The sequence below is a fragment of the Acinonyx jubatus genome, chromosome E3, assembly GCF_027475565.1.
Source record: "Acinonyx jubatus isolate Ajub_Pintada_27869175 chromosome E3, VMU_Ajub_asm_v1.0, whole genome shotgun sequence".
Classification (NCBI taxonomy): Eukaryota; Metazoa; Chordata; class Mammalia; order Carnivora; family Felidae; genus Acinonyx; species Acinonyx jubatus.
The window spans coordinates 37,370,211-37,392,317 of NC_069398.1; the positions used below are offsets into that span (position 1 = coordinate 37,370,211).

The following is a 22,107-nucleotide window of genomic DNA, read 5'->3' on the forward strand; positions in this document are numbered from 1 at the left end:
ACGGCCCTCCACGGTGTTCATGAGCCTCCGGACACAGCTCTCCGCAGAACAGGTTGCCCCAAAGGCATGGCTCTCTGGAGCGTAGGTGCCCCAGCAGGCACAGCTCCCTACGGTGGAGATGGGCCTCCAGACATCGTGGTGTCCAGGGCAGGGTCTGTGAAGACCCTGCTGTGCACAGAGACAGGCAGACGCCCTGCCTCATTTCTGACCACAAGTGTGAGCAGAGGAGAGCATCGCGTGGTGACCCTGCCACGGAGGGAGTGAAGCTGAGGGGTTTGGAGAGGTCCACCCTGGAGAGGCGGGCGGTGGCCACGGTCGAGAGGGTCTCGTCGGGAACAGACCAAGTGGGGAAGGGAGCGAGCCGTGCAGGTGACGGGAAGGGGGGTCTCTCCCACCCCGCCAGCCGCCGTGTCCTCCACATGTGCGCAGATGGGGGCAAGGGTCTGTGCAGCCCGCGGTGGGTGCCGGGGCTCGGCGTTGCATCAGCAAGGACCCCACCCATCCTGGGGCGCTCCCACCAGCCTCACTCACAGCTGGGTCCTCGGCCACCGTGCGGTGGCTCTCCGGCGTCTCCCCCCGGGGCTCAGTCTCTGTCGTAGGGGCGCCCCGCCCGACCCCGACAGCCCGTGACCCCCTCCCCCACGGCCTGGGTCAGCGGCCGGGCCACAGGAGGCTCACCCCTGCCCGCCTGCCGCAGGTGGGCTCCTTCTTCATGATCAACCTGTGCCTGGTGGTGATCGCCACGCAGTTCTCGGAGACCAAGCAGCGGGAGAACCAGCTCATGCGGGAGCAGCGCGCACGCTACCTGTCCAACGACAGCACGCTGGCCAGCTTCTCGGAGCCCGGCAGCTGCTACGAGGAGCTGCTCAAGTACGTGGGCCACGTCTGCCGCAAGGTCAAGAGGCGCGGCCTGCGCCTGTACGCCCGCTGGCAGAGCCGTTGGCGCCAGAAGGTGGACCCCGGCGGCGCCCTGCACGGCCAGGGTCCCGGGCGCCGGCCGCGGCGCGCGGGCAGGCACGCGGCCTCCGTCCACCACTTGGTCTACCACCACCACCACCATCACCACCACCACTACCATTTCAGCCACGGCAGCCCGCGCCGGCCCGGCCCCGAGGACAGCAGGCTGGTGCGGGCTGGGGCGCTGCCGTCGCCGCCCTCGCCGGGCCGCGGGCCCCCCGATGCCGAGTCAGTGCACAGCGTGTACCATGCGGACTGCCACGTGGAGGGGCCGCAGGAGAGGGCCCGGGTGGCGCACACCGTGGCCGCCGCCGGCCTCAAGCTGGCCACGGGCCTGGGGGCCATGAATTACCCCACCATCCTGCCCTCGTCAGTGGGCGGCAACAGAGGCGGCACCGGCCTCGGGCCCAAGGGGAAGCGGGCCGGCGGGCCTCCGGGCGCCGGAGAGCACAGCCCCCTGAGCCTGAGGGGCCCTGATCCCTATGAGAAGATCCAGCATCTGGTCGGGGAGCACGGTAAGGACCCCGGGCCCGGCCTGTGGAGAGGAGGTGGGACCTGGGCCCGGTGAGCCGAGAGGAGGCGGGACTCTCACATCTGCTCTGCCCGTGTGCTCCCCGGGGAGGCCCCGGGCCCCTTGGGCCGTGACACGACCGGTGGCAGGGGACAGCACCTGGTCTATAGCGAGCCCCACGTAGCCTCAGTGCAAGTGCCACACAAGCATTTGCCCACAAGGGTATGAGAATTTGAGGCTGACAGAACCCGTCAAACCTGAAGCCTGTGTCCTTTTGCCCCCCGCCCCCCTCGGCCCCAGGAGGGACCACCTGCCCATGTCTAGGACTGACCACTTTGGAAGAGTGTCTGGTTCCCTTCTAGGTGGGGGTGCTGGGACGGGGGAGGGAGGGAGAGATCACAGAGCCCCCGAGGGCGCGGGGATGTCCCCCGACACACTCACGGTCCCTCCCCACTGGAGCTCCGCAGCACCCACCTCGGATAGGCAGGTGGAGGGACACCAGGTCCCCTGCAGACTGCAGGGCCTTCCCAGGGGGTGCGTGCAGGGTGCGGGCCATGGCGCATCCGGAGCAGGCAGGGCAGGGCAGGGCCGCCGGGTGCCTCCCAGGAGTGTGAGCTGTGGTGGAAACTGCAGGGTGAAGTCGGGGTGAAGCCCGCCCTGGGTCCCAGAGACTCAGCACAGGAGAGCGGTGTCACGGCTCCTCGGCGACTGTTGTGACTCTTCTGTGTCAGAGTGACGGAGGTTCAGATAGCAGTGACTCGGGACGCTGCAATGAATTACGCCTCGCGAAGTCCGAGACCGTGGCTCGCGTTCTGTTTGCGTGGGTGGCGTGGCTGTGGGGCCGATCGGCCGCTCTGCTCCTTCGAACCCCTTCCCTTGGGTGTGGGCGGAGTGAGTGTGGGGTGCGCATGCGTGCACCCGGGCGTGCGCGCGTGCGCCGTTCACCCCGCGGAGGCCTCCGCTGCAGGGGCGGCCCGGCAGCCTGACCAGGCCCGTGTCCTTCCCCCCGCAGGACTGGGCCGGGCCCCCAGCCGCCTGTCGGGCCTGAGCGTGCCCTGCCCCCTGCCCAGCCCCCAGGCGGGCACGCTGACCTGTGAACTGAAGAGCTGCCCGTACTGTGCCAGCGCACCGGAGGACCCTGACTTCGAGCTCAGCGACTCCGAGAGCGGGGGCTCGGAAGGCAACGGGGTCTACGAGTTCACGCAGGACGTGCGGCACGGGGACCGCCGTGACCCCATGCGGCCCCCCGCGGCGGCGGACGCGCCAGGCCAGGGCAGCGCGCGGCAGCGGGCGCGCCGGCGGGCGGCCCCGGGCGAGCAGGGCGGGCCGGGCCGCGTCTGGGCCGCCTTCGGTGGCAAACTACGCCGGATCGTGGACAGCAAGTACTTCAACCGCGGCATCATGGTGGCCATCCTCACCAACACGCTGAGCATGGGCGTCGAATACCACGAGCAGGCAGGTGGCCGCGGGCCCACCTGAGGGTGGGGGCGGGGCCAGGGACGGTGGCTGCTCAGTCGCTTGACAAACGCTCCTGTCCCTTTCTGGGACTGGGTCCTCATCGAGTGAGCACGGACACGTGCCGTGCCTCCCGTGTGGAGCTTCTACCCATCTGGGGTCCGCGGAGAGCACCACAGACCTAGCAGAGACCAAGGGCGTTCCCCAGGCCACCTCGTGGCTCTTCTGAGGATGGGCTCAGCTCTCGTGGATCAGGGCTCCCCTTCTGTGAGCCAGGCCCGCTGGGATGCTCGTCGTGGCCACGGGAGGCCAAAGTGTAGAATGGCCCTCGGGAGCCCGTGGTGGGGTTGTCTGGCCCCCCAGCAGCCATGGAAGCCCTCCTCACCCCCCGCCCTGGACCGGGGCCTCCTCAGGAAGGGCGGCAGCCGGGTCTGGCAGGGAGAAGGTGTCCTCTCTAGGGACCAGGCTGGTTCCCTCGGGGTGACCAAATGGAGTTCCTCGTGTCCCATTCTTCGGGCTTTTCCAGGGGTTTACATGGCTTTTCTCGTTCTGGAGGATTTAGGGAAAACCCGAGCATTGGTGGCTTTCCGCAGGCCCCGTGTGGGGAGGCTCCTTTCGGGAGGGTGAGAGCCAAGGACAGGGACGTGAGCAGATTTCAGGGGACTCCTTGGTAAGGAAGAGCCTCTGCACACGTGGACACGTGCACACGCTGGTGTGTGTGGTCACGTGAGTGCACGTGGACGTGTAAGACCCACCCGTGCAGATGGGAACACGTGTATAGACACGTGTCGTGTGTGCACAGGCGTGCTTACATGCATGGGAACGTATACATTAGCTCAGGCACACACACAGATGAGTCAGCAGGTCCCCAGTAAGAAGACCTCTGGAACCTCCTGCCAGCAAGAAGGGGTATGCAAGGCCCCCAGACGCCAGGGAAGCAGATGCAAGGCAGGTCCCCCACGCCTACCCTGGAGCTGGTGTCCCCACGTCCCCGTGGCCTCCATTTGCTCCGGTCTCAGACATGCTGGCAGGGCCTAGGGGAGCCAGTGACGGTCAGGGTGGGAGGGCCAGGCAGGCTGGGATCCGCTTCCTCCTCCAGAGGGCAGCCAGTCGGGTTGCTTCCAAGCCGCTGCATCAGTGTAGTTGAACCCGCGCTCAGATTCCTGGGGGCAGGGAGCCCTCCTGCCTCCGAGGGGTGGGAGCCGTGGGTGGGGCGTGACGGCCTCCCCACTGCCCGCAGCCTGACGAGCTGACCAACGCCCTGGAGATCAGCAACATCGTGTTCACCAGTGTGTTCGCCCTGGAGATGCTGCTGAAGCTGCTGGCCTGCGGCCCGCTGGGCTACATCCGGAACCCCTACAACATCTTCGACGGCATCATCGTGGTCATCAGGTGGTCCCCTGTCTCCCGCCTGGGCCACGGGGCCCGGGACCGCACCCCCGCCCCGCCCCGAGAGCAGAGCCCCAGTCGGAGGGAGAGGGCTTGCGGGCAGTGTTTCTGGCAGGCTGTACAGAGTTCACACATCGTGGGCAGGGCGGGGTCCCGTCCCTGGGACCAGGTCCCTTCCTACTGGCGCTGCCAGCTGCACGCAGTCCACCGCGTTTCAGAATGTTTCCATAATGTGGTGGAGCCGTTCCCTGTGGGGACAGCGTAGACACTCGGCGGCCCTTCCGCCTCCTGGCTGGAGCCCACTCAGGGCTCCGTGCCTGCAAGGAAGGCCAGCTTTCCTCTGGGATATCTGCTGCATGGCGTCAACACGGGAAGGAGTGGGAGATATCTGGGGATACCTGTCTCCCCCAGGAGGGAGCAGGGCCTTCAGGAGTCAAGGGGGTCCCCCCTGGCGGGGACAGGGTTGAGTGGGAGCAGACGAGGTAGGCGGAGCTCGCTGTAAGGAGCACAGGATGGGGAAAGGGCCCCGGATGGAGAAGTTTCTGACCAGAGCAGAGCCCAAGTTCTCGCAGCTGCTGGAGGCCGGCAGCCACCAGCGACAGCAGCTATTTAGATGGTGAATCGCACCCCCCCCCCCCCCCCCCCCGCCCCGCGGGGCTCTAGTCGCCTTGACACAGCTTAACTTCTCAGCCACTGAGGCTCCGGGGCTGGCATTCCTGCTTTGGCAAGAGTAGGGGCGGGGGGCGTGGCGGGGGGGGGGGGGTCCCCAGGGAGGTGGGCGTGGTCTTCGTGAGGAGGGGGTGTGGCGCTGGGAGGCGGGGCCGGGGGCGTGGTCCCAACGCGGGGCCCCTCCTGACCTGCGGTCCGGCCCGCAGCGTCTGGGAGATCGTCGGGCAGGCGGACGGCGGCCTGTCGGTGCTGCGAACCTTCCGGCTGCTGCGGGTGCTCAAGCTGGTGCGCTTCATGCCCGCGCTGCGGCGCCAGCTGGTGGTGCTCATGAAGACCATGGACAACGTGGCCACCTTCTGCATGTTGCTCATGCTCTTCATCTTCATCTTCAGGTGGGTCGGCTGCTGGGGAGCCGTCCTGCCCCCGCGGGGCTACGTGGTTAGGGCACGGCCCGCCCACCGCTCTGCCCCCCGTTTGTGGAGGCTCCGTCCCTGGTTCTCTGTTCAGACTTCATTGGCTGGTCCTCCGTGTGCTGGCAGGCCCTGTGGGACCCCAGAGTGGGCTCCGCTCTGCAGGCTCGCAGCTGGGTGGGGGGATGGGCAGGACCCCCAGATGGATGGATGAGTATCTGTGCCCCAAGGAAATCAGGGAAGGAGTGGGGGCAGCCTTCACCTGTGTGCTGAACACCCACTGTGTGTCAGCCTGGCGTGGGGTCAAGCCTCAAGGATGGGCTGGGGCAGAGAATGGCCCAGGCAGGCTGAGCAAGACAGGCCCCCGTTTCCTCCCACCCCGGTCTCCGTCTTCCCACCTGTAGGATGGAGGTGGCTAGGCCATGGGCACCGGCAGGGAGGCCCCTGTAAAGTAGGAAGCTGGGGACCGGGCCAATGGGGAAGGCGTGGAAGGGCAACCCCTGGGGGCAGGGATGGCCACGTGGTGCTGCACCTGCTCACCTGCTGCCCGCCTCCCTGCCATCCTGTCCTGCCCTTAGCATCCTGGGCATGCACCTCTTTGGGTGCAAATTCAGCCTGACAACGGACACCGGAGACACGGTCCCCGACAGGAAGAACTTTGACTCCCTGCTGTGGGCCATCGTCACCGTGTTCCAGGTACAGCCGGGGTGGGCAGGCATCCCCTGACGGGAACGGTGGTCCCCGGGAGAACCCCCCGCCCTGCTCGGGGCAGCCCCAGCATGTGCCTTGGTCTGTCTGAGGCCAGTGCGGTGAAGCCGCCCCCCAGGGCTCCTCGGCATCTCCAGCCCCAACCGGCCCCTCTCTGCAGATACTCACCCAGGAGGACTGGAACGTTGTCCTCTACAACGGCATGGCCTCCACATCCTCCTGGGCGGCCCTCTACTTCGTGGCACTGATGACCTTCGGCAACTATGTACTCTTCAACCTCTTGGTGGCCATCCTGGTGGAGGGCTTTCAGGCAGAGGTGAGGGGCGGGAATCCCACCAGACAGACATGGAGAGCAAGCGTCGTTTGGCCACCACACCTGCCCTTGGCAGTAATCTCGGGCCCAGCCCTCCCGGCTACGCCCACCTCCACGCCAGCCTAGCCCAGGGAGGAGACCTGCGTGGGGGTGTTTGACGCAGATGGTTCCTGTCCCAGGGGAGCCTCACGTGTGTCTCCTGTTTGCGGCCACAGGGTGACGCCAACAGATCCGACACGGACGAGGACAAGACATCCGCCCACTTGGAGGAGGACTTTGACAAGTTCCCAGACGCCCGGGCCACGGGTGAGCGTTTGCACCATGGGGGTCAAGGGGGTGCTGTTCACCCCATCCTGGCCTAGCACGGGCTCCCGTGGGCAAGTTCTAGGGGGCACGTTCGCTTCCTGGAAGCTCTGCAGGTGCAAATCCCCGCCTCCTGTCTGCAGAGGTGAAGATGTACCCACTGGCAGTGACCCCCAACGGGCACCTGGAGGGCCGAGGCAGCCTGCCCCCTCCCCTCATCATGCGCACAGCGGCCACGCCCATGCCCACCCCCAAGAGCTCCCCACACCTGGACCCGGCCCCCGGCCTCCTGGAGTCGAGGCGCGGCAGCAGCAGCTCTGTGGACCCCCAGCTGGGCGACCAGAAGTCACTGGTAGGGACCCTCCCCTGCCCCGGCTCCAGGCTTCACCCACGCGGGTCCTTGGGGCCTTTCCCAGTATGAGTGTGGGTCCTGCACGCGCCACAGTCCCACCCCGTGGGTCCCCATCCCCGAGCGGAGGAGACAGGCGCTCCGTTTTCCCGTACGTGGAGCCAGAGCAGCAGCTCTTGCAGACGGAGCGTGAGCGGAGCACACGTGGGAGAGCGTGGCGATCCCTTCCTCCCCGGCAGCTCATCTTCTCGACCGAAGTGAAAGATAAAAGCCGGTAGAACACAGGACATACCTCGGGAGGGCAAAGGAAAGGGACAGCAGGGAGGGGACACATGACAGAAGCCGGGGGGTGGGGGGGACACATGATAGAAGCTGGGCGGGGGCTCCCCATGCAAACCCAGGAAACGCCGCCCCAGCAGACACAGTCCACCCTGCTTCCAGAAGGCGGGGGAGGGGCGGGTAGGGGGGACAGAGTGGGAGAAGCTAGCCGCCGAGGGGAAGCCAGGGGTGGGCGGGGCGTGTACATGCAGGAAAGTCGAGGCAGAGCAGGAAGATGGGACGTAGTGTGGCCATCACCGAGAAGCGCTCAGCCGAGCAGCAGCATAGCGGCCTGATTCATCCAGCCTGGATGCTGGGGACCGAGGGAGGGGGACAGGCAGCGTCGTGCTGGCCCCGGGGGGTAGAAGTGAGTCAAAGCAGAGAGGGCGAGGAGGCAGAAGCAAAACCCCTGTTTCTTCTGAGACAGCAACTCAACAGTTGTATAAGTCCAGCGGTGGCCAGTTAGCTGATTTGGGAGCCCACCCAGCAGCCCTACCAGTGTCTGAGGATGTCTGGCCCAGTGCTGGTGCCAGGCTTGTTGATAAGCACCACTACCTGCTCTCCAGGCCAGAACGGTCAAAGTTGCCGAGTCCCAATCCCAACCCAGCCCCAGCCCAGCCCCGGCCCTGGCTCCAGCTCGACCCCAGCCTCAGCCCGGGTCAGCCCAAGCTCAGCCCAAGCTCCAGCCCCAGCTCAGCCCCAACTCAGCCCCAATTAGGCCCCAGCCTCAGCCCCAACCCAGCCCCGGCCCCGGTCCCAGCCCCAGCCCCAGCCTCAGCCCAGCTCAGCCCCAGCCTCAGCCTCAGCCCCAACCCCAACCCAGCCTCATCCCAGCCCCAACCTAGTCTCAGCCCCAAACGGGCCCCAGCGCAAGCCCCGGTCCCAGCCCCAGCCCCAGCCTCAACCCAGCTCAGCCCAAGCTCCAGCCCCAACTCAGCCCCAGGTCAGCCCCAGCCCAGCCCCGACCCTGACCCCAGCCTGAGCTCCAGCCTCAGCCCCAACCCCAACCCAGCCCCAGCCTCAGCCCCAGCCCTAGCCCCAGCTCCAGCCTCTGCCCAGCCCCAGCCGGAGCCTCAGCCCAGCTCAGCCCCAGCCTCAGCCCCAACCCAGCCCTAGCCCAAGCCCCAGCCCGGCCCTGGCCCCAGCCCCAGCTCAGCCCCACCCCAACCCCGAGTCCCAGCCTCAGTCTAGCTCAGCCCCATCCCAGCCCCAACTCAGCCCCAACTCAGCCCCAGCCCCAGCCCCAGCCCAATTCAGCACTCCCAACACTCACTGGCTGTCTCAGGCTCTTCGTTGGCCGGCTTTGTGCCACAGGCAGACCACTGAAAAAGCAGTCTGCTCGCTGGTAGGGTTGTGTGCGCGTTATAGGAGGTGATCCACAGACAGATGCTGCCAGCAGGGTTAGTAGTAATGCAGCTGGTCAGGAAAAGCCCCTGTGGCCAGGTGCCCAGGGCCTGGGACGTCTCAGCGGGGGGCTGGTCCTGCTCACTCCTCACCCCCCTACACACAGTCCAGCCTCCGAAGCTCGCCCTGCGCCCACTGGGGCCCCAACAGTGCCTGGAGCAGCCGGCGCTCGAGCTGGAACAGCCTGGGCCGCGCACCCAGCCTCAAGCGCCGGAGCCAGTGCGGGGAGCGGGAGTCGCTGCTGTCCGGGGAGGGCAAGGGGAGCACGGACGAGGAGGCGGAGGACGGCAGGCCGGGGGCGGGGGCCTCGCCGGGGACGCGTACCGTCCCGCTGCGCCGTGCCGAGTCCCTGGACCACCGCAGCACGCTGGACCTGCGGCCCCCGCGGCCAGCCTCGCTGCTGCCCAGCAAGTTCCACGACTGCAACGGGCAGGTGCTCGCCCTGCCCAGTGAGTTCTTTCTGCGCATCGACAGCCACAAGGAGGACTCGGCCGAGTATGATGACGACGTGGAGAACGTGAGTGGGGCCATCCTCCACACCTCCCTCCTGTTTGGGTTTGTTCCCCAAAGCAGAGCCTGAGGCGGGGACCCAGGCCCCACGTCACTCGTGGGGTCTCCTGGTGCCCCAAGACAAGTGGGTGGGGAGAGCAGGACAGGCTGAGCAGCCCTTGATGCCGGGGACACGGCCTCAGCTCATCCACCCGGAGCCCTGGAGCAGATTGGCCCCGGGCTCGACCCTGCGCCCACCTGAGGGGTGGTTCCGAGCCCTGAGCAGGTCAGCCCCTGGCAGGCAGCTCCTCAGATGCAGAGGGCAGGGCCACCTTCTCAGTGAGGCCCTTTTTCAGGGCGGTTCTGCAGGATGGGGGCCAGCTGGGGGAGGGGTCCCCTGGACTCCCAGCGGGGGTCTCTGTCAGTGGGTGGGGAGGACCAGGCTGGAACTGCTGGGACCCCAGAGACAGAAGGATGGGGCTGGGCCTAAGGAGGAGGCGGGCCCTGAGTGTGGGAGTGCCCGCGGTGGGGGGCGGGGGCAGGCTGGGAGGGGCCCTGAGGACCTGCGTCCTCTGCCCCCAGAGCTGCTGCCTGCGCCTGCGCAAGGTGCTGGAGCCCTACAAGCCCGCGTGGTGTCGGAGCCGGGAGCCCTGGGCCCTGTACCTCTTCTCCCCGCAGAACAGGTGAGGGGCACGCGGCGAGGGGCTGACTCCGCCCCCTGGGTACGCAGTGAGCGTCCCTGGGCCTCGGGGTCTCTTGCGCCCCGGAGCTGTTTTCTCTGGGGCTGTAGCAGCCACGCTGTCCCTGGAGCGGGTCACGCTGCCTCACGTGCCCAACCGCCCAGGTTCCGGGTCTCCTGTCAGAAGATCATCGCCCACAAGATGTTCGATCACGTCGTCCTGGTGTTCATCTTCCTCAACTGCATCACCATCGCCCTGGAAAGGCCTGACATCGACCCCAGCAGCACCGTGAGGCGCCCTTCTGGCCCGGGGGGTGGGGGCGCGGCTGAGCGCGGCGGGCCCCTCTCACCAGCCTGTCCTTGCAGGAGCGTGTCTTCCTCAGCGTCTCCAACTACATCTTCACGGCGATTTTTGTGGCTGAGATGATGGTGAAGGTACCAGCGGGCCCAGCAGTGTCCAGTTTCTGTACTTGTCCCAGCCCCCAATTGAATGTGCCCCCCACCTGGGCCCCTCCTCTGCGCCTCCCAGGTGGTGGCCCTGGGCCTGGTCTCCGGCGATCACGCCTACCTGCAGAGCAGCTGGAACGTGCTGGACGGGCTGCTGGTCCTGGTGTCCCTGGTCGACATCGTGGTAGCCATGGCCTCCGCCGGTGGCGCCAAGATCCTGGGCATCCTGCGAGTGCTGCGCCTGCTAAGGACGCTGCGGCCTCTGAGGTGGGCGGGGCCTCGGCGGAGCCAGGGAGGGGTGGGGCCTGGAGTCAAGGAGGAGGCAGGGAGAGGAGGAGTGGGGGAAGGGGCGGGGCCTTTGCCAGGTGGGGGTGGGGTTGTGGAGGGGCGGGTCCTGGAGTCAGGGAAGCAGCGGGAGTGAGGGGGGGCATGGGGGATGGGGGTTGCGGGCTGGGTTCAAGGATGGGCCCCTGCTCTGCGTCCAGGGTCATCAGCCGTGCTCCAGGCCTCAAGCTGGTGGTGGAGACTCTGATATCGTCACTCAGGCCCATCGGGAACATCGTCCTCATCTGCTGTGCCTTCTTCATCATCTTCGGCATCCTGGGGGTGCAGGTGCGCACCCTGCTTGCCCGTGGGTGTCCCAGCCGTGGGACAGTGGTCTGTGATCAGCAGCAGCCCGGCAGCCCTGGGAGGGCTGTGCGGGGCGGGTCTGGTGGACTCATGGGTCCGCCCCGTGAGTTTTGACCCCGTGGGAAGAGCGGGCAAAGCCGTCAGAGTCAGGGTCTTAGGGAAGTCCCAGCCGGCTTGGGAGCCAGGAGGGCGGGGCCCTCCGGATGACCCCGACGCCCTGGTCAGCTCTTCAAGGGGAAGTTTTATTACTGCGAAGGCGCCGATACCAGGAACATCTCTACCAAGGCCGAGTGCCGCGCAGCGCGCTACCGCTGGGTGCGGCGAAAGTACAACTTCGACAACCTAGGCCAGGTGGGCGGGGCGGGGCTCTGGTGGGGGATGGGCAGGGCAGGGATGGGGTGCAGGCAGCGGGTGCAGGCTGCCCTCCTCCTTCTGGGAAAAACGGAAACCCCGGACGGCAGTCACGGTCAGGTCTGTCTGTGAGCCGGAGACCATCAGCGGGGGGTCGTGTGGTCCCTCTGGTGTCTCGGGGTGAAGGCAGGGCTGTGGTGACCACCCTTGCTCCGGCCCCGCAGGCGCTGATGTCCCTGTTCGTGCTCTCCTCCAAGGACGGCTGGGTGAACATTATGTATGACGGGCTGGACGCCGTGGGCATAGATCAGCAGGTGCGGGGGGCGGGGGGGCAGCCCCGGCCTCCCGGGACCCACTTCTCCGTGTCTTCTGGGTCGTCTCGGGCAACCTGACCCCAAGAGGCTGCCTTTGGCCTCAGAACTCGCAGCCGTGTGGGGCCAGAGCTCTCCCAGGCAGCCCCGTCTCGGATCCTGCCGTGCGTGGGCCGTCCTGGGGACACGTGCCCTCTGGAGGACGGGGACGCACGTGTCACTTGTGTGCCGCAGCCGGTGCCCAACCACAACCCGTGGATGCTGCTCTACTTCATCTCCTTCCTGCTCATCGTCAGCTTCTTCGTGCTCAACATGTTCGTGGGCGTCGTGGTGGAGAACTTTCACAAGTGCCGGCAGCACCAGGAGGCCGAGGAGGCCCGGCGGCGCGAGGAGAAGCGGCAGCGGCGCCTGGAGAGGAAACGCAGGAGTAAGGCGCTCCGGGTGGCGGTGGGTCGGCCCCTTCCACCCGCGGGAGCCCCGTGCCTGTGGGACTGCGGAACGGCTCTGGCCGGGTCTCCCTCCCACGCGGGCCCCAGCAGCTTCTCCGCGGTGGGACCGGAGTGCCCCGCCTCGTCCTGGGCCTGCGTGGGGGCCGGGCCCCCCCCCCCCCCCAAGGAGGGGCCAGGACAGGGGAGGGCGCCGGGGACAGGTGGCGCGGGGATCTTCTCCCAAGGGGCACAGGACACGAACGAGACCCCCGGTTTCCAGCGCCCGTCACCGCAGGGGCAGGTCCGTTTCCCGAGGGAAGAGCGAGCGAAGCCGTCAGTCAGACAGGGTCTTAGGGGAGTCCCAGCCAGCTCGGGAGCAAGGAGGGCTTCTTGCAGGAGGGGGCCTGCTGAGTGTCCCCACCTGCCCCGCCCCGTGTGGAGTGTCCATGCCCCACCCCCCGAGGCCAGCTCAGACCATCTCCTTGTCTTTCCAGGCACCTTCCCCAGCCCAGGTATCTGCCCCCCGCCCTGCATGTCTTAGCCCCCCGCTTCGGCCAGCCAGTGCACGGGGCTACGGGCTGGCCTTGCTCCGTTGCTCCGTTGCTCCGGGCTCCGTTGCTGCCATGGGGACGGGTGGACGTTGCAGGCTGGTGCCGGGCCTGCTGGGGTCCATCGCGGGGTGGGCCCAGGATGGCTGGGGGGTGGGCGCCGGGCATCAGCGGGAGGGAGGATCCGCTGGCTCACCTGCCTGGTGTCCGTGTTGCCGTCTCCAAGCTTGGGTTCGTCCCTCCACCTGGCTGCCTGCATGGCTGGAGCTCTGCTGTGTCCTGGGGCACCTGCCAATCTGTGGCCGCTCCCCGTCCCCGGCACTGGCCTGCCCTGCCCGGCTGTTTGCATCTTTGGCTTTGTGAGCTGAGCCAAGCTCTCTAGTGACTGCACGCCAGCCCAGGGAGCATGAGGGTCCCGGGGAGGGGTCGGCTCCCAGCAGCCCCTGCTCTCCCAGGCCCTGGGCCTTCTGGCTCGGGCCACCATAGCTCTTGCCACCCTGGCCACGCCTGTGCAGGGTGCTGTGGCCCAGGAGTGTGTGTGTGTGCGGTGGGGACAGCTGTGCTTTCACTTGGTGCTCAGCCGACACCGATAAGCTCTAACGGGGTGACTGCAGGCAGCATTTAGTGCAGGCAGAACCGTTGGAGGACGCATGACCCCCGCCCCAGGTCGTGGCCATCAACCTCAGATGGACCAGAGGTCTGGCAGAGCCCAGACAGCAGGCGGTGGCCACTGGCCCCTTGGAGGACGAGGAGGGAGGGACTCTGGGCCTGGTGACCGGGGCCAGCTCATGCCCGGAACGAGAGAGAGAGAGAGAGAGAGAGAGAGAGAGAGAGCGCAGGGGGTAGGCCAGCCTGCCCTGTGGCGGCTGGGGTCAGGGATGGACTGACCCTGCCGCCCGGGAAGTCCCTTGTCTGCTCAGGCTTCCTCGTCAGGGCGTTTGCGCTGGTGTTTGTCAGCCCAGGAGGGCCGACGACGAAGCCCGGCTTGGGAGCCCCTGGCAGGGTGGGGACTGAGCGGGACCCTAGGGCAGGGCCCAGGTGGGGTCTCGGCTGCCAGGCCCACTCCTAGGCCCTGCCCTGGGGTTGGGGCCCCCTGATCAGATGGGCGACATGCTCCTAAGACCCAGTCCCCCAGGCCTCCCCTCCCGTGGTTCCAGCCGGCAGCAGGAGCCACTTCTTGCCCCAAATGGTGCCCCCTTTCTGGGGAGAAACTCTCCCCCAGGCTCGCGCAAACCCCCGTGTCTGAGCCCAAGGCCCTTCCCCAGCAGCTTGCACACCGCAGCTTCCGAGCAGACGAACGGGGCCATCTTGGTGCCGCGGGGCGCAGGCAGCCCCCTGCCCCAGCTCACGGCACCCTCTCCCTGCAGAGGCCCAGCGCCGGCCCTACTATGCGGACTACTCGCCCACCCGCCGGTCCATCCACTCGCTGTGCACCAGCCACTACCTTGACCTCTTCATCACCTTTATCATCGGGGTCAATGTCATCACCATGTCTATGGAACACTACAACCAGCCCAAGGTGGGGCTCAGTGCCTGGAGACTCCCGCTCCCCCCGCCCCCCACCGCCGTCCGCAGGACCAGTGGCGAGGACGCAAGCCCTGGGAGGGCCATTGGTGGGGTCTGACGCTCAGCGGGGTGGACCTGGTCAGAGCCGGGGGCAGGGGTCCCACGTCTGCAGACTTTCCCAAGCCCTCGCTGGGGTTGGTGGGGTATGTGAAGCTATGGTTTGAGCAAAGCGTCCTTGTTTTCCTTTTTTTAGAACTGGTTGAACCTCCCTGGGCCGTGTGCCCTGGGGGGCCCTCCCCCGCTACCTCCATGGTGCCATCTGCGAATGAGGAGGGCCCTCCCCCCAGTAGTGCTGTCTGTGGGAACATCCAGCTGCCCAGGCATCAGCTGGGCAGGGGACGGGCAGGGGGAAGGCAGTCGGCTTTTTATTTCGCCCTGATCTGGTCTGCGTCCCCATTTCATCAAAGAAAGGACATCCCTCTTTCTCCTTCAGAGGAAGGGACGAGAACAACAGAGCCTCCCACCCTGAACCTCCGTGGCTTTCCTTGAAGCCACGCCGGGTGTGGCATGGCCACGTCCTGGGATGTGGGCAGGGGTCCACTTGAGGCTGGGCCAGGGGTCTGGGCTTGGGAGGGACCGGTGCCCTTGTCCCAGAGGCTGTCCACGCCGCCAGACCAGGCACTGCCCTGCATACAAGGGCTTGTTGGCCAGGCCCGAGGGACGAGGGTCTGCTGGGGCGGAGCGGGGTGGGGCTGGCACACAGGCACCTCGGGCTGGCCCTGCAGCCTGACGCTCTCTTCACAGTCGCTGGACGAGGCCCTGAAGTACTGCAACTACGTGTTCACCATCGTCTTTGTCTTTGAGGCCGTGCTGAAGCTGGTGGCTTTTGGGTTCCGGAGGTTCTTCAAGGACAGGTGTGTGGGGCGGGCCCCGGGGCCTGGAGGACCCTTGGGGCACGGGCGGGTGAGAGCCACAGCCCTGCGCCCCGTGGTCCCGGCCCGAGGCCCGACGACGCGGTTCTGCCGAGTAGCGGTGCGGGACGCAGCCGGGGCGCCGGAAGGAGGCCCTGAGCCCGCCCGCCTCCTGCCCCAGGTGGAACCAGCTGGACCTGGCCATAGTGCTGCTGTCCATCATGGGCATCACGCTGGAGGAGATCGAGATGAACGCGGCCCTGCCCATCAACCCCACCATCATCCGCATCATGCGTGTGCTCCGCATCGCCCGCGGTAGGCCGCCCGCCTGTCCCGCCCGGGGACCCCTGCTCGTGGCCTCCGCGGCCCCGGGCCCAGCATCCTTCCTCGGCTCGCCCTGCGGCGTCCCCCTGGGCTCGGTCCAGGGGCCGGGGAGCATAAGGGATGGGGGTGGCCCCGGGGTCTCCGGCAGCAGGGGAGGGTCAGACTGGCCCAGGCCCCACGCCCCCCACTGATGCTCGGCTCCTGGCCCTAGTGCTGAAACTGCTCAAGATGGCCACAGGCATGCGGGCCCTGCTGGACACGGTGGTTCAAGCCCTGCCCCAGGTAGGTCAGCAGCTCCTCGACCCGGGGCCCGGGTCCGCTTCACGGCCCTGAGGTGGGCATTACAGCCGCCCCCAAGACCACGAGGCGCAGCGGGGCGGGGGGCCTCACTCGATGCGATTCATTCGCTAACACGGTCATCGGTCTTGCAAAAGCCACGGTAACCGCCCCACGTGTGCAGGGAACGCCTCTGCTGTACTGGCAGAGAGGAGGGCCGTGTCTCTCTGGGCCTCGGTTCCTCTGGGAAAGACTGGAGACCAGGGCGCACCTCCCCCAGTCCGATTCTGGATGCAGTGGGCAGAGGATGTGGACCAGAAGGACTTGTCTGAGTTCAGAGGACAGCACCCAGTGTGTCTGTCCACCCCTGTGTCCTTCTGTCCGTACGTCCACCTCTCCACCAGCCATCCATCCGTCTGTCCATCCGTGTCTTTCTCTCCATACATCCAACTCTCCACCAGCTGTCCATCTGTCCAACCACCCATATCCTTCTGTCCATACATCCGACTCTCCGCCAGCTGTCCATCTGTCCATCCACCCATATCCTTCTGTCCATACATCCAACTCTCCGCCAGCCGTCCATCCGTCCACCCACTCCTGTGTCTTTCTGTCCATACATCCAACTCTCCGCCAACTGTCCATCCATCCGTCCACCCCTGTGTCCTTTTTGTCCGTTAATCGAACTCTCCTACCAATTGTCCGTCCGTCTGTCCATCCGTGTCTTCCTGTCCATATATCCAACTCTCCCACCAGCCATCTCTCCACCTGTGTCCTTCTGTCCATGTCCAGCTCTCCCAGCCAGCTGTCCGTCTGCTAGCCCAGCGCGTTCCTATCCAGCCGCTCACTCACCCCCACAGCCCCTCCTCTCCAGCCATCTGCACACCACACACCCCCTCCCACCTTCGGCCAGCCCCCTCCTGTCCCCTCTGCGGCCCCTGAGGCCCGTGCCAGCAGGAGTGATGGGGGGAAGGGGTGGAGGAGTCAGGGGGATGGGTGCTAGAGAAGGAGCGGCACGGGTCACAGGACGCCAGGGCGCCCTGCCGAATGCGGCATGTGCCGGGGCTGGGCAGGGGGCAGGACACCCTAGGTCTGCATAGCTAGTCCCCAGTGGGGTCCCTGAAGCTGGAGGTGGCCTGGGGCTCTGAGGAGCAGAGGAGCAGGGGGCGGTGGGGCCCGGGGTGCAGGGTGGGTGTGAGGAACTGAACCGAGGAGGGACCGAGGTGGGGGTGCTGGCAGAGGGGCCCCCGGGGGCCACAGAGCTCCAGGGCCTGAAGGGACGGGTAGAGAACAGGGCTCGAAGGCAGTGTCGGGAGCCTGGCCAGGAGTGTGGGTGAGGGCGGCGAGGTGGGGCGCCGAGAGCCCAGCGGGTGGGGGCTGAGGCTGCCCCTGACCTCACTCTGCTTCTCTCTTCGTGTAGGTAGGGAACCTCGGCCTACTTTTCATGCTCCTGTTTTTTATCTATGCTGCCCTGGGGGTGGAGCTGTTTGGGAGGCTCGGTGAGTGTGCACAGCCTCGCCCACGCGCATACGGCCCCCCAGGCACCGGGTGCCCGCCCGGCAGACACCGGCCACCCGCCTCCTGCCCCATCTGTGTCCTCACCCAGCCGCCGCCCCCATCAGCCCTCACTGCCCAAGACCCGCCCGTGCATCGGCCTCACACAGGGGCATCCGCGCATTCGCAGGAGTGTGGTGGCAGACCCCTGACACGCATGCACACACGGATGTGCGCGGATACACAGGTGTTCACGCCTAGCCAGGAGGACAGGGCCATACGTGAGCGTGAGGAAGTGTGCGCGTGCAGATACGCACTCGCACATGCACCCGTCTCCCCGCTTCTTGTGGTCCCTGGGATACAAACGCTGCCCCGTGTCCTTTTTAATGGTCACCGGGGATTCTTTCCACCCCCCAGGCCCGAGGCTCTGGCCAGCGTGGGCAGGGAGCAGGTGGGGACTTTCCAGGACAGCCCAGTCCCTTGGGATCTCCTCAAAAACACCCGATGTCACTGAGTGCTTAGTGGCTGCCGGCAGCCGCCAGCGTGGACTTTTCTATAAGGCCGCGGAGGTGGCTGTCACAGCTTAGGGTCTGCCCAGAGGGGATCCTGGGACTCGGCAGCTCGTGCCCCAGACCTCAGCCCCCTATTCGGGGTGCTTCCTATGCCCCACGACAAGGCAGCCATGTCCGTCCTGGCCCTGGGGCCCGAGGACATGCTGACCTGAGAGGCAGCCCTGGGGAGCAGGGGTGCCCTCTGCTGGGGCTCAGCCAGAGCCGGCTGCCACGGAGGGCTTGGCCTGTGTACCCGCAGAGACCGTGTCCACCTGGAAAGTCTCACATGCCAGGGTGGGGCTCCAGGCAGCCCTGTTCCCCTCCCCCGGCCTTGAAAGGGCACGGCCCCCACAGAGGCCAGCACCCACCTGCCAGGGCCCCCGAGCTGCGCGTGGGTCCTTTTCCCCAAGAGAGCGCGATCTGCTCCCTGGGGGAGGGCAGGGCTCTCGGTTGGGTCCGGCGTGGCCCTGTGTGGCCTCGGGGCCCAGGGTATACACCGCCCTGCAGAGCCCTCGGGCTGACCGAGCGAGGGTCTCCCCGGCAGAGTGCAGTGACGACAATCCCTGCGAGGGCCTGAGCCGGCATGCCACCTTCTCCAACTTCGGCATGGCTTTTCTCACGCTGTTCCGCGTGTCCACGGGGGACAACTGGAACGGGATCATGAAGGTAGCGCCTGAGCCGTCGTGGGGGGCGGGGCGCCCAGGGTGCAGGGCGGGGAGGGGGTGGGGGGGTTGGGGGGGCGGGGGGCGGGGCGCCCCGCAGTCGCCTGCTCTGCCTCCGCAGGACACGCTGCGGGAGTGCGCCCGCGAGGACAAGCACTGCCTCACGTACCTGCCAGCCATCTCCCCCATCTACTTCGTCACCTTCGTGCTGGTGGCACAGTTCGTGCTGGTCAACGTGGTGGTGGCCGTGCTCATGAAGCACTTGGAGGAGAGCAACAAGGAGGCCCGCGAGGACGCCGAGCTGGACGCCGAGCTGGAGCTGGAGGTGGCGCGAGGCGCCCCCGCCCGCCCCAGGCCCGCGGCCCCGCAGAGCCCGGACGCCCCCGGCCTCCTGGTCGTGCGCAAGGTGTCTGTGTCCCGGATGCTGTCTCTGCCCAACGACAGCTACATGTTCCGGCCCGTGGCGCCCGCCTCTGCCCCACACCCTCGCCCGCTGCCGGAAGCGGATGCGGAAACCTGCTCGGGTGAGGCCCCTGGAGGCGGCCGGTGGGAGGGGGCGGCCGGGCCTCCGCCAGGTGGCCGAGGCTGCAGCGTTCTCACCTTCCTGCCCCAGGTCCTGCCCCGGGTCTGTCCACCTCTGCACACTCCCTGCCCGTGGAGCCCTGCACCTCCCTCCGGGTCTCTTCGGCCGCACCATCCCCAGCCAGGGACACCGATGCCCTCGGTGCCCTGTCCCCTCGGGGCGCAACCCGCTCCCCCAGCCTCAGCCGACTGCTCCGCAGACAGGTAGGAGAAGCCCTCCGAGTCCCGCGGCCCAGGCCTGGGGGCCCCACCGTGGTTCCTTCCTGTTTGAAAGATGAGTGGCGGGGACACCAGGGGAGGGGGGCACGTCCCTGCAGTCTGGGACGACGTACAGGGCCCAGGAACCGTGTCTCCTCGGGCACTAGTCTCAGTCCCGTGTCGCGCAGCACCCCTGAGCCTCGCCCGTACCCTGAGACCACTCTCCGCCTGCCACGGCCTCAGATCCTCTCTCTGCCACGTGCCCTGTGCTTGGGCTTCCGGGCCCTGCTGGCGCTGTGCAGGGTGGGGGCTCTGTGCCCAGCGGGGCCTCCGGAGCCGGCTCTGCCCACGGGAGTTCAGGTCCTTAGTCCTCTGTCCTCGCTGTGCCCCCAGCACGAGTGGTGCGTTCGGCATAGGTGGGGCCGGGGGACGGCGTGTCCGCTTGCCCTGAAGAGTCTCGGTCCTACTCTGCGGGTGGGGTGGGGGTTCCCGCGCCCCTGGCTGCTGCCTGGGTCCTGCCCGGCCTCCTTGGTCACCTGACCCCGTATCCTTGCAGGAGGCCGTGCGCACCAGCTCCCTGGAAGGGCAGATGGCCGGCCCCAGGGATGGTGGCCCAGGCTGGGCGGAGCCCGGCGGGAAGACCCCCGTGAGGCAGGCGTCCCTGGGGGCCTCCGTACGGTCCCCACCCCGTTCCCCGAGGCCTGCCAGCGTCCGCGCCCGCAAGCACACTTTTGGGCAGCGCTGTGTCTCCGGTAGGCCGCCGGCCCCAGGAGGGGAGGAGACCGAGGCCCCGGACCCTGCTGACGAGGAGGTCAGCCACATCACCAGCTCGGCGCAGAGCCCCTCGGCCTCCCCCGATGCCCCGGGAGCGGGCGGTGAGCCGGACCTGCACGGGTTCTGCGGCGTCGACGCCCAGGGCTTCCGGGGGCAGCCAGGCCAGGCGGATGAGCAGAGGCGGCCCTCGGCGGAGCAGGGAGGAGGGGACGGCCGCTCGGAGGTCCGGGAGGTGAAGGCCCGGGTCCCGGAGGCGGAGCCCCCCTCGGGGGCCCGCAGGAAGAAGAAGATGAGCCCCCCCTGCATCTCCGTAGACCCCCCCGCAGAGGACGAGGGCACCGCGCGGCCCCCAGCGGCAGAGGGCAGCGGCACTCTGAGACGGCGAACCCCGTCCTGTGAGGCCACACCACACAGGGACTCCCTGGAGCCTGTGGAGGGGGCGGGGGCGGACGCGGCCGCCAAGGGGGAGCGGCGCGCACAGGCGGCCTGCCGCGCAGAGCACCTGACCGTCCCCAGCTTCGCCTTTGAGCCGCTGGACGTGGGGGGCCCTGGCGGAGACCTGTTTGCGGACAGCGGCCACAGCGTGGCCCCTGAACCCAGAGCTTCCCTTTCGGGGGCCACAGTGCCTCCTGAACCCCACAAAACAGAGCCTCCCGTGCTCTCCAGCGACCCCCCAGAGAAGGGACGGGGGCTGCACCTCAAAGTCCTCCAGAGCCCCCCAAAGAAAGCGGGGTCCCCCCCGGCCACCCCCATCCCGGGTGACCACGTAGACAAGCCCGTGTAGCTGAGGGCACGGTGCCACACAGGTTTTAGCACTGGGGTTGGGGCGCACCCGGCAGGGTGGTGGCCCCGGGCAGGGCTGCGCGTGGACCCCAGCTCGGGCCCTGCCGAGGCAGAGGAGCCCGGGAGGCCGTCCGCCCAGGGAGAGGGAGGCAGACGCCGGGTCTGGACGAAGCAGAACAGGGGGTAGCCGTCGGCCTGGGAGCCTCCGGCCGGTGCGCTCGGGTTTGGGTTTTCCCAGCTCCGCCAAGGCGGTCTGAGGCCTGGTCAGCGGTCCCCTCGCGACCGCTGCATCCCTGGGACAAAGACCAGAAAACGACCAAAAAGAGGAAGTCGGAGGCTGCCCAGCAGAGCCCCGTCCTCACACCTACTTACTTTTCTAGGGAACACGTGCTCGGGGCCACCTGTGCTCTGGTTGGTGGCAGCTCGGTCCCCGAGGCCACCACGGCCACGCTTCACTGTTGCTCACGGCCTGAGTCCTCACCTGTTTGTCCCCCCTCCTCGTCCCCCTCTGTCCGCCTCCGCTCCTGGGCCCGCTGCCCAGCATCTGTGTTGGGGCGATCGAGGCACGCTCGCGTCCCCAGGGAGTGGGGTCCATGCAATAAGCCGGTGCCTCTGCTGGCAGCCCCGCCCGGGCTGGGAGGTTGCAGCAAAGCCCCTGCGGTTCGCGGACGTTTCTTTTACAAATTCAGGTTAAACGTTGCAATAATCTGATACAGGAAATTTGGCTGCTTAATGGAAGGGGGAAGGGGGTGGGGGGCAAAGCAAAGGGGAATAAATATTAACTTATTTAAGAAACGCGTTGGGTTATCGCCGTCGGGACCTGCACCACTGCCAAGAGCGCGGCGGGCCCGTTGCCTCACCGAGAGTGGGGCTGGGTGATGCTCCCGGGCCGGCCTCGGAGTCTCCATGGAGGCTTGGCCCGGCCCCCCCTCTGGTTCTGGAAGAAAGAGCCAGGCTCACAAGAGGGGAACCAAGTTCACACGTGGGCATTCACACTCTGGGGAAACTTGGCAAGTTTTTGCCAGGGCTCCCAGCAGGGCTGGGTGCTGGGGTGCGAGCTGCTGAGGCTGCACCGTCTCCCCACTCGGTCCTCTTCCTGCGCCGAAGACTCTGGCCCTGACCTTTGACCTGCCCAGTGCCCCGCTGGCCTCCCAGGGCTCCTTCCCAGCATGAGAGTGGGTATAGACGGGCCGGGATAGGATAGGACTTGGGATGGCTCTAGAGTCTTGTGGGTGACAGCTGTGACCACGCTGGTGGCTGAGGGTAGTGCAGACCAGCCCCGGGGCCAGGTCCAGGCCCTTCCTGCCACACGGCAAAGCAGAACCCCACTGTGGCCCCCCGGCCACGGCCGCCTCCAGGGTGGTCTGTGAGGTGGGAGGC

General features: G+C 67.4%; 1 protein-coding gene across 1 annotated transcript in view; it reads left to right on the plus strand.

Annotated features, from left to right (window-relative positions):
* Positions 1 to 21,522, plus strand: part of CACNA1H (calcium voltage-gated channel subunit alpha1 H) — a 61,497-nt gene extending 39,975 nt beyond the window's left edge. The window contains exons 8-34 of the mRNA XM_053213854.1: positions 698 to 1,472; positions 2,481 to 2,923; positions 4,164 to 4,315; positions 5,188 to 5,373; positions 5,970 to 6,087; positions 6,260 to 6,415; positions 6,628 to 6,718; positions 6,859 to 7,067; positions 8,893 to 9,303; positions 9,858 to 9,958; positions 10,120 to 10,243; positions 10,321 to 10,389; positions 10,484 to 10,668; positions 10,887 to 11,013; positions 11,257 to 11,382; positions 11,607 to 11,696; positions 11,928 to 12,120; positions 12,616 to 12,633; positions 14,037 to 14,188; positions 14,980 to 15,089; positions 15,268 to 15,401; positions 15,622 to 15,692; positions 17,104 to 17,182; positions 18,273 to 18,394; positions 18,512 to 18,914; positions 19,004 to 19,176; positions 19,727 to 21,522. Coding sequence (XP_053069829.1) covers positions 698 to 1,472; positions 2,481 to 2,923; positions 4,164 to 4,315; positions 5,188 to 5,373; positions 5,970 to 6,087; positions 6,260 to 6,415; positions 6,628 to 6,718; positions 6,859 to 7,067; positions 8,893 to 9,303; positions 9,858 to 9,958; positions 10,120 to 10,243; positions 10,321 to 10,389; positions 10,484 to 10,668; positions 10,887 to 11,013; positions 11,257 to 11,382; positions 11,607 to 11,696; positions 11,928 to 12,120; positions 12,616 to 12,633; positions 14,037 to 14,188; positions 14,980 to 15,089; positions 15,268 to 15,401; positions 15,622 to 15,692; positions 17,104 to 17,182; positions 18,273 to 18,394; positions 18,512 to 18,914; positions 19,004 to 19,176; positions 19,727 to 20,728 — 5,820 coding nt within the window. The 3' untranslated portion in view covers positions 20,729 to 21,522. The remainder of the gene's footprint in view (positions 1 to 697; positions 1,473 to 2,480; positions 2,924 to 4,163; positions 4,316 to 5,187; positions 5,374 to 5,969; positions 6,088 to 6,259; positions 6,416 to 6,627; positions 6,719 to 6,858; positions 7,068 to 8,892; positions 9,304 to 9,857; positions 9,959 to 10,119; positions 10,244 to 10,320; positions 10,390 to 10,483; positions 10,669 to 10,886; positions 11,014 to 11,256; positions 11,383 to 11,606; positions 11,697 to 11,927; positions 12,121 to 12,615; positions 12,634 to 14,036; positions 14,189 to 14,979; positions 15,090 to 15,267; positions 15,402 to 15,621; positions 15,693 to 17,103; positions 17,183 to 18,272; positions 18,395 to 18,511; positions 18,915 to 19,003; positions 19,177 to 19,726) is intronic.
* The last annotated feature ends 585 nt before the right edge of the window (positions 21,523 to 22,107 follow it).